General features: G+C 38.9%; 1 protein-coding gene across 1 annotated transcript; it reads right to left on the reverse strand.

Moving 5' to 3' along the window:
- Positions 1-698: 698 nt before the first annotated feature.
- Positions 699-1,611, reverse strand: LOC138901905 (uncharacterized). Its single transcript, XM_070189703.1, has 3 exons — positions 1,389-1,611; positions 997-1,303; positions 699-888 (listed from the first exon to the last, which is right to left on the reverse strand). The coding sequence occupies exons 1-3, from the start codon at positions 1,609-1,611 to the stop codon at positions 699-701; spliced, it is 720 nt and encodes a 239-aa protein (XP_070045804.1).
- Positions 1,612-11,655: the final 10,044 nt, after the last annotated feature.

Here is an 11,655-nt window from a genome sequence, read left to right on the forward strand (position 1 = left end):
CTGAAGCCATTCTATAAGGAGCAGTAGAAATATGAGTAGTTATAGGGACAAACTCTATAGGAAATTCAATCTCCCTTTCTGGAGGCAACCCAGGAAGAACATCGGGAAATACATCAGGAAAGTCACACACAGTTGGTATGTCCTCAAGACCTGGACTCCCCAAATCGTGTATCGACTGTATGACCAAGATAGGCATCACAACCTTGACGAATCATCTTCACTGCCAAGACCGCATAAATAGTATTAGATGTCAATGATCTTTCTCTTTGAACTACTATGTGTGAATATGCAGGAGTTCTAAAAGTCACTTGCTTCAACCTATAATAATCCAATGCATGGTGCCTATGGAGCCAATCCATACCAACAATAATATCATAGTCTTGGAAGGTCATTTCAAGTAAGTCTACAGGGAAGACTAGATTTTGAATCATGAATGGACAATCTCGATAAATCCTATTAACAACAGCATGATGCCCTAATGAACTCGTTACGAGCACATCAAAATCAAGTCTCACAGATTTAACAGTATCAGGAATTGCAAGTGATGAGCAAACATAAGAATGCGAAGATCCATGATCAAATAATGTAACAACAGATATGCCAAATAAGTGAAATTGACCAACAACCACGTCTGGGCCATCTTGGTCATTCTTCTGTCTCGTAGCATAGACTCGTGCAGTGCCTCTCGACCCGCTACCCTAATTAGCTCCACCCGAACCCATTGCTTGCATATTTCTAGGTTTTGCACCACCATTAGCTTGAGAAGAAGTAGTGACAGGCTTTTGAATTGAGCCCTCTGTATGTGTAGAAGAAAAAGGATTAGGATTAGGAAAATCCTTCACTTTATGATCCAAACATCCACAATTAAAACAAGCACCAGAAGCTCTTCTGCAGGCACCATAGTGATTCTTCCCGCACTGTGCACAAGTAGGTGTATAAGTTTTGCCTTGGCCATAACTTGGAGTACTAGCAGTAGAGAAATTTAGTGTATTCTACTTATGATATGATGACTTCTGTGCACTTTCAGTCTTGGAATAGTCAAACTTTCCCTTCTTGGATGGACCGCCATAATCTGAATTACCCGTCCTAAACTTGTTTTCTCTCCTACTAGCTTCTTCCTTGTCAATTCTTTCCCAAGTAAGAGCAGCCGAAACTAGCTTGGAAAAATCTTCAAGTTGCAAGATTGCCACAGATTTTCGGATTGAACCATTCAAACCTTCTTCAAATCTTCTGTACTTGTCTCTTTCATCATCAATAATACCTCCAGCATAGCAAGAAAGCTTGAGAAATTTTTGTTGATACTCTGCAATAGACATACTCCCTTGTCTTAAATTCAGAAACTCTTTTTTTCTTAGCATCACAATAGACAGGGGGAACATATTTCGCACGAAATGCTTTCACGAAGTCATCCCAAGTAAGCACCAGAGGTTTTGCTTTTGCATTTGGCACACTTACCCACCAATCATAGGCATCCTTTTGTAAAAGAGAGATAGCATACTTAAATTTGGCAGCATTATTACACTCTAGTTGTTCAAAGACCCTCTTCATATGCTCGAGCCATTGTTCAGCTACTGGGGGATTAATAGTGCCTTCAAATTCAACTCCACCCATTTTCCTCATCTTCTCAAAATTTATTCACTAGGTTCTGACATTGTCACAGCCAAGTGACAAAAGAACTCAGTCATCTACTGAAATGGAGGAGTCATAATAGGAGTACAATGACCAATTGCTCTTCGATTACTGCCCACTTCATTTTCACTAACACGATGATGATTTAGATTAGGTAAAGGTTCCCCATCTCCTTCCTGGAGGTGAGATGGAGTATTATAATAGGCTTGACTTTCATCAACGGATTCAATAGCTCTATTCAAAGAGGAGGCCATATTAAAATTCCTATAAAAGATAAAATCACACTGCATTAGTGTCATGACCCAAAATCCATCTAGTCATGATGGAACCTAACCCGACCCGTCAGGTAAGCCAATTAATAACTATCCAATTCCATTAATATATAACTGACTCTAATACACTCCCCAAGGATTGGTAGTACAAATCATGAGCTTCCAAGATTAGAATTTACAAAAACTGGTATGAAATAAAGACATCATCTGTTCGAAATGTACATAAACAGATTCTTATAAATCTAAGGCTACCATGAACAAGAGGCAGCTACAATCGGAATGCATGTACGTCTTCAATTCCATCTCTCGTCGAGTACATCAACATCATCATTCAATATTTGCACGCAAGGTGCAGAAGTGTAGTATGAGTACAACCGACCCCATGTACTCAATAAGTAACAAACCTAACCTTAAGTTGAAAGTAATGACGAGTTGGAACACAAGTCGGGGTCTAACACTAATAGCCAACAATATTTCATAACAATATAATTTAAAGCAGCACAAATAATAATTCAACAATAACATGCTCAACTTATTCATGATTTCTAAAAATAGCTCTGCCTTTCAAGTGTATCAGTGAAAACTCAAGTCTTTTACTAAAGTTGCCAAAAATATGAGTAAGTTTGAAACAAAATTGTTCCCAAAATTCCTTTTAACAATAAATAAGATGTTTCATTTTCTTTCCATATAGCCAGTGGAAAATGCATCAATATGCCCATATGCCAATATGTGTGAGAAGTCATGAATGATGTGATACCGTACAGTATGAGGAAAATGCATCTCTATGCATGCATGTCAAGTGTGCATGTCAATGCGATGCACATCAGTGATAAAACAATATGCATACTCTTAAAGTATCATTTCACTCAGTCCTCCCAGTCACTCAATCCTCCCAGTCACTCAGTCCTCCCAGTCACTCAATCCTCACAGTCACTCAGTCCTCTCAGTCACTCAATCCTCACAGTTACTCATGCCTCACAGTCACTCAATCCCCCCAAGTAACTCGGCACCCGCACTCAGCACTCGCACTCGCACTCAGTAGGTACCTGCGCTTACTTGGAGTGTGTAGAGACTCCGGAGGGGCTCCTTCAGCCCAAGCGCTATAACAAGCCAATCATGGCATAAATCAATTAAACATGCTGTGGCGCGCAGCCTGATCCCAGAAATATCCTCACCATCAGGACCTCGGCCTCACTCAGTCATCAATCTCTCCAGTCTCTCGGGCTCACAATGTCATAAAAATCAGCCCAAAATAATGATATGATGAATCAATAAATAGCAACAGAGGCTGAGAGATGATTTGAAATGAATGAACATGACTGAGTTTTAAAATTTTCAATTTAAACAAATTCAACAACAATATGACCTTTGTAGGTCTCAATAATAATGGCATATAGCCTCAACATGATTTTAACATGACTCTCAGCTCAATAGATCTAGTACGTAGAGATTTCCATGATTTCAGATAAGTTCAGGTAACTATACAGTACCACAGGAATAACGGAATCACAATTCACATGGTGCATGCCCACACGCCCGTGACCTAGTATGTGCGCCACCTCAACACCAAACACATAACACGTATAATTCAGGGTTTATACCCTCAGCTCCAAGATTAGAAGAGTTACTTACCTCAAATAAGCCAAATCCAATACCGAGCAAGTTGTACAATACTCTGAAAATCCTATTCTGCGCGTATCAACCTCCATACGCTTTCCTATCTCCTCAATTCAAGCCAAACGACTCATATCTATTCAAACAATGTGCAAATTAATCACAACTTACTCTAATGCTTACAATTTAACAATTTACAAAAATTCTCAATTCGCTCGAAACATCGACAGTAGGGCCCACATCTTGGAATCCGACGAAACTCACAAAATCCGAACACCTGTTCCGATACGTGTCCAACCATATAAAAATTATCAAATTCCGACATCAGATTGACCTTCAATTCTTCATTTTACATTTTTAGATGATTTTATTAATATCTTATTTTTCTTTCATAAATTCACGGATTCATGATGTAAATGAATATGGATTCATGAAATATAATCAATAGAGTATAGGGAATACTTACCCCCAATGTTTATCCGTGAAAATCGCCTAAACCGAGCTCCCCAACTTTATTTTTTTTTTGTCAAAAATGGCTGAAAACCCTTGTTTTATATGGTGTTTACGTGTGTGGCGCCACAGGTGGCATGGGGTGCTGCCTGTGGTGCCCTTTCCAGCACCTCCAGCAGTTCCAGTGCTAGGGATAGCGCCCCACGCTACCCTGGGATCTGACATCGATAAGAAATCATTCTCGACACGGAAATGGGCATAACTCTCTCATACGATGTCCGAATTCAACGATTCTCTTTGCTATGGATCCATAATTTCAATACAGATCTAATACTGCAATCAAAACTGAATTTGGAGCTCATTTTCTTAATGGGATACCACGTATTCTTGAAGAATCGACATCGAACATTCTAGGTTCGATGACGAAACCTATCAAATTAAGTCGGAATGAACTCAAATTTTGCGTACAAGTTATAAATGAGATAACAAAGCTATTCCAATTTCCAAAATATGATTCCGACCTCGATATCAGAAAGTCAACTCCCCGGTCAAACTTCTAAACTTTAAATTTCCTATTTTTGCCATTTCAAGTCGAATTTAACTACGAACTTCAAAATGAATATCCGGACGCACTCCTAAGTCCAAAATCACCATACGGAGGTATTGAAGCCATCAAAACTCCATTCCGGAGTCGTTCGCACAAAAAGCCAAATCGGTCAACTCTTTTCATTTAAACTTCTAAACAAGGATTATTCTCTCAATTAAATACCGAATCATCCGAAAACCAAAGCCGATAATTCACACAAGTCATAGTACATATTACGAAGCCGATCAAGACTTCAAATTGTCGGTAGTAACGTAGATGTTCAATACAACAAGTCGGGTCGTTACATTCTCCCCCACTTAAACATGCGTTGGTCCTCGAACGTGCCAAGCGTTGTTTTCCAAGCAATCAAATCACTATTCCATCTTACCACGCACATACCCGTGGTGATCCCACGCCACCCTATTTCATATAGGCCTGACAACACAACATAATTGAAGATCATTACTTTAACCTTAGTCCGTAAAACATAGAACCTAATTTCCAACATTTAGAATTCCTTACAAGACCCGAGTCTCACATCTACCCACTATATAAGTTTGAACAAGATGTATCAAGCTATGACCATAACCCCATATATAATCATATAACATACGACATAACTCGCATACTCGCATCACTATTCCCAATCATAGTAACTACTCAAAACCAACCTAATACTAGTATTAAACCCTATATCAAACAAAACCTCATTCCAAAACCTTCATACATTGCTGATAATGAAAGAAACACGCAGAATCTCATGACCCCTTGTCATATCAACAAGTCATGGAGCTCTCTTGCCCCAACCAGAACCATAATCACTTTCTAAACCGACTTTCAATATTATCCTCCCGAATATACCATAATCAAACTTGATAGTACATATTCTAGGTCCAATGACCTTATATTATTAAACACAACTATCCCACAAACATGACACACCAATATAACTCAAGTCACAACTGCGCAATCCATGTACCCAAAAATGGGAAATGTCTCAAAGAAGAGAAACGTATTGCAATTTCAACAAGCACCACCACAACCGCAATGCTATGAGCTCATCATATATAGTAGAACCAAGAAACACGAATCTAATAATGGTAACCAGCTCTCCTAGAGCTCACATTAACATCAACTGCATGGACAACTCACATGCTATAGTATCAATATATGGATCCGCACATTCAACTCATGTGCTAATAAAATAATCCGCCTGGCATGGTCACATGCCTCCAGTCGAGGCATATCATACAGGAGAAATCAATTAAGTACACATATATATGATATATGAAATAAGATTCACATGCTCCTGGACTGGTATAATTAACATGCCATAGAGCAGGCATGTGCAAAGTGTGTTATTACAACTCAAATCGGCAATCTAACGCAGAAATAGTAACTACTCAGTTTATTGGGAATTAGCCTCTTTGTAACCTCAAGTATAGCCCAGATAGTTCTCAACAAAGGTACGAATACGAGAAACGTTATAACTTTATGCTTAACAGTCAACTCTAGGCATATCATAGCCTAAGAATTCTTTCGAGTATAAATACTTGCCCCGATGCCCGCACATTGGCTCAAACCTCACATATATACGCACTCGTAGCGCGTAGTTGTCACAAATAATTAACGCAACTAGTGCATCCACTAAGTTTAAATAAAATTGTCACCTCAAACAGGCCGCAACCTCGAAATAATATGCTTCTGAGAACTCCCAGTCTCCAAACTCATAGAACACATGAATCATCGTAACTGGCCCCAACTCCAACACTCGAATGATTAACACATCTTTCATGCACAATCATCCCACGAGGAATTCTTCCAAAAAATTTCCATGCCACATAGCAATAATTGGAATATCAACAATCTATCAACCAGGTGAGTACCGCAATACCGATGAATATCCGTAAGTCAAAACACTATGCGCCTTCTGAAATGTGCACCATTCTTAGAGATTACCGAGCAGTTATAGCATTCCTCTAAATATCTGAAACTGACCATTCTGTCCAAACTTCGTGACCTTCCCTTCAAGACCGAACTACCATCTTGTACATGTAAATCTTAATCCCGCACAACATACCACATCTATCATACCATCATGTGAAAAGCGCGAGAATCTCATTATCAACTCTGAGTCACCAATAGTTTACATATCTGGTTCAAAACCATGGTAGAAACCATCAAGAACACTTTGAACTCCATTTGCATATAATCAAGCTATTAGAGCTAAATCTCCCTAACTCTACCAAGCTATGCAAGTCACCAAAACATCTGTAAAGTCTCACCACATCATAATTACCAAAGAACCAATCTACTATTACCATATTGGTCCAGCCTACTACCCAGTCTGTAAAGTCTCACCACATCATAATTACCAAAGAACCAATCTACTATTACTATACTGGTCCAGCCTACTACCCAGTCATTCTATTTTCTTCGAGTTTCTTCTGAATTATCCTCAAGTTGACACTTCTCCTTGTCAGAACACTACGATCCTTACCCAAAGCTCAATATAAGACACCCTAACATAAAACCACACCGCCCTAAGGCCCATCAACCGTTGTATTCTTCTTAAAAACCCCCATAAATACCACAACCGAGACACCCACTCTAAAAATACCTTATTTTAGTCTAAAGTCGTTTCCTTCACCTTCTTGATACCGAAATATAAAATCCATAATGATAAAAAAAATACCACAAGTCTCGATACCATCCAACTTAAATCTTAGATTCTAGCCATATACAAATCCACCAAAAATTCTCAGTTGCTATGTATTAATCTTGAATCCATTAGAACTTTCTCGAGAGTCACCCACTTTGCTCAAATCTAAATTGTTCTACCCAAACGGGCCAAAAGACACGTGCCCCATTAGCACAACAACACTCAAAGAAGTAACTCTACTTTAATTTCACCTATCAAATTCATACCCCGTGCGTATTACATACTTCACAAAATAACAACTCACTCATCCCATGATTTTCACATACTCATAAAGTACAATATAACCCATATCCAAGAATTCATTTACTCGAGTCATCCTCGATATCAACCTCTGCAAGTCATATCTGATTCACAATTATACCTCAGACCAAAACCAATACAACACATAATCGTGCAATCAAATCGCATATACTAGACTCCCCCACTTGGCTTTGTTGCTCAAAGCCATATAAAAAAAACACCTAATAACCCATCATACCCATACTCTACTATTGTCATACTCCCCCAGTCATTTTAATGAAAATTCTTCACAAGCTCAGGTAACGAAAATCATAAAATACCTTAAATCACCTGCTAAGCTCGCCTTCATCCTCGTGACGGTCAAGTCAACTTTCTCAATCAATCCAAACTCGAATCTCAACACATATACCCCTCTGTTAGAAAAGAAACTCCCCACACAACATTATAAGGAACACACTAACGTAAATTACTCCGCAGGAGATAACCCACCCGCTTAGTCTCAAATTGGCATCTTGCTATACCCTTTCGCAGCCACAATTTCTACGCAATCCCTTAATCTTTGTGAGTCCAAACTCATTATCAGGACATAAGAATTTAATTTGTCCCCAATTTCACAACGTGAAAGATCCTTCAACACACTCATAACCCGAGACTATACGTCATATCAAGATAGAAATTAAGCACCCAATAGTCCTTTTCACTTCCCAAACAAACTCATCCCGTCATATTCAAACCATCTGGACACATTATGTAGTCACATTATGCTCATTATATAGCTATTCAACCGCTCATCAAGCCATAAATTCCACTCATAGGGACACTACTGGACATATAAGTCAAAATGTATAAGTTGACACAACTGAAGCTACCGAGCCTAAGCTGCGGTCTAAATTTGGCCTCAAGTCCTCCACACTGGCCCATCACCAGAACACAAAATACATATCTCAAACATCGTTCATGGAATCACAAGTCGGCGATGCATGGCTAATACCGAGCGCTCACATGCGCACACGAATGCGTGGAAGAAATTCAAAGAGTTATGTTTCAAGCTGAATCAATTCCACACGATAAGGAAGAAAGATGGAAAATTATCCTAAATGCCCTGTAGCCTCTCGAAGATAAGTATGGACGTCATCATACCGATCCGCAAGACTCTATTAGACACTTGATCATGACTAGTAGAACCTATGAACCTAGAGCTCCGATACCAACTTGTCACGACCCAAAATCTACCTAGTCGTGATGGCACCTAACCCAACCTGCCAGGTAAGACAATTAATAACTATCCAATTCCATTAATATATAACTGACTCTAATACACTCCCCAAGGACTGGTAGTACAAATCATGAGCTTCCAAGATTACAATTTACAAAAACTGGTATGAAATAAAGACATCATCTGTTCTAAATATACATAAACAGATTCTTATAAATCTAAGGCTACCATGAACAAGAGGCAGCTACAACCGGAATGCATGTACATCTTCAATTCTAGCTCCGTCGAGTGCAGCAACATCAGCATTCAATATCTGCATGCAAGGTGCAGAAGTATAGTATGAGTACAACCGACCCCATGTACTCAATAAGTAATAAACCTAACCTTAGGTTGAAAGTAGTAACGAGATGGAACACAAGTCGGGGTCCAACACCAATAGCCAATAACATTTCATAACAATATAATTTAAAACAGCACAAGTAATAATTCAACAATAACATGCTCAACTTAATCATGATTTCTGAAAATAGCTCTGTCTTTCAAGTGTATCAGTGAAAACTCAAGTCTTTTACCGAAATTGCCAAAACTATGATTAAGTTCGAAACAGAAATTTTTCCAAAATTTCTTTCAACAATAAATAAGATGTTTCATTTTCTTTCCACATAGCTAGTGAAAAATGCATCAATATGCCCATATGCCAATATGTGTGAAAAGTCATGAATGACGTGATACAGTATACCATGAGGAAAATGCATCTTTATGCATGCATGTCAAGTGTGCATGTCAATGCGATGCACCTCAATGATAAAACCATATGCATACTCTCAGAGTATCATTTCACTCAGTCCTCCCAGTCACTCAATCCTCTCAGTCACTCAGTCCTCCCAGTCACTCAATCCTTGCAGTTACTCAGTCCTCCCAGTCACTTAATCCTCACATTCACTCATGCCTCACAGTCACTCAATCCTCCCAAGTCACTCGGCACTCGCACTCAGTAGGTACCTGTGCTTACTGGGGGGTGTGTATAGACTCCGGAGGGGCTCTTTTAGCCCAAGCGCTATAACAAGCCAATCATGGCATAAATCAATGAAATATGTTGCGGTGCGCAGCCCGATCCTATAAATATCCTCACCATCATACCCTCAGCCTCACTCAGTCATCAATCTCTCCAGTCTCTCGGGCTCACAATGTCATGAAAATCAACCCAAAATGATGATATGATGAATCAATAAATAGCAACAGAGACTGAGAGATGATATGAAATGAATGAACATGACTGAGTTTTAAAATTTTTAATTTAAACAAATTCAACAATAATATGACCTCTGTGGGTCTCAATAATACTGGCATATAGCCTCTACATGATTTTAGCATGATTCTCAGCTCAATAGCTCTGGTACATAGAGATTTTCATGATTTCAGATAAGTTCAGGTAACTACATAGTACCACAGGAATAACGGAATCACAGTTCACACGGTGCACGCCCACACGCCCGTCACCTAGCATGTGAGTCACCTCAACACCAAACACATAACAAGTATAATTTAGGGTTTTTACCCTCAGCTCCAAGATTAGAAGAGTTACTTACCTCGAACAAGCCAGATTCAATACCGAGCAAGTTGTACAATACTCCGAAAATTTCATTCCGCGCGTATCAACCTCCATACCTTTCCTATCTCCTCAATTCAAGCCAAACGACTCGTATCTATTCAAACAATATGCAAATTAATCACAACTTACTCTAATATTTACAATTTAACAATTTACAAAAATTTCCAATTCCGCTCGAAACATCGACGATGGGGCCCACATCTCTGAATCTAACGAAACTAACAAAATCCAAATACCCGTTCCGATATGAGTCCAACCATACAAAAATTATCAAATTCCGACATCGGGTTGACCTTTAAATCTTCATTTTACATTTTTAGAAGATTTTATAAAAATCTAATTTTTCTTCCATAAATTCACGGATTCATGATGTAAATGAATATGGAATCATGAAATATAATCAATATAGAATATGGAACACTTACCCCCCAATGTGTATCCGTGAAAATCGCCTAAACCGAGCTCCCCAACTTTGTTTTTTTGGTCAAAAATGGCTGAAAACCCCCGTTTATGGGGTTTTTACGTGTGTGGCGCCACAGGTGGCGTGGGGTGCTGCTCATGGCGCCCTTTCCAGTACTTCCAGCAGTCCTAGTGCTAGGGATAGTGCCCCACGCTACCCTGGGCTCTGACGGCGATAGGAAATCATTCTCGACACGGAATGGGCATAACTCTCTCATACGATGTCCGAATTCTACGATTCTTTTTTGCTATGGATCCATAATTTCAATACGGATCCAATGTTTCAATCAAAACTGAATTTGGATCTCATTTTCTTAATGTGATACCACGTATTCTTGAAGAATCGACATCGAACATTCTAGGTTCGATGACGAAACCTATCAAATCAAGTCGGAATGAACTCAAATTTTGCGTACAAGTCATAAATGACATAACAAAGCTATTCCAATTTCTAAAATATGATTCCGACCTCGATATCAGAAAGTCAACTCCTCGGTTAAACTTTCAAACTTAAAATTTTATATTTTTGCCATTTCAAGCCGAATTTAACTACGAACTTCAAAATAAATATTCGGACGCACTCCTAAGTCCAAAATCGCCATATAGAGCTATTGTATCCATCAAAACTCCATTCCGGAGTCATTTGCACAAAAATTCAAATCGGTCAACTCTTTTCATTTAAGATTCTAAACAAGGATTGTTTTCTCAATTAAATGCCGAATCATTCGAAAACCAAAGCTGACAATTCACACAAGTCATAGTACACATTACGAAGTTGATCAAGACTTCAAATTGTCAAAAGGAGCGTAGATGTTCAAAACGATAAGTCGGGTCGTTACAATTAGGGACATGTAC

Source organism: Nicotiana tomentosiformis, chromosome 11 (genome assembly GCF_000390325.3).
Source record: "Nicotiana tomentosiformis chromosome 11, ASM39032v3, whole genome shotgun sequence".
Taxonomy (NCBI): domain Eukaryota; kingdom Viridiplantae; phylum Streptophyta; class Magnoliopsida; order Solanales; family Solanaceae; genus Nicotiana; species Nicotiana tomentosiformis.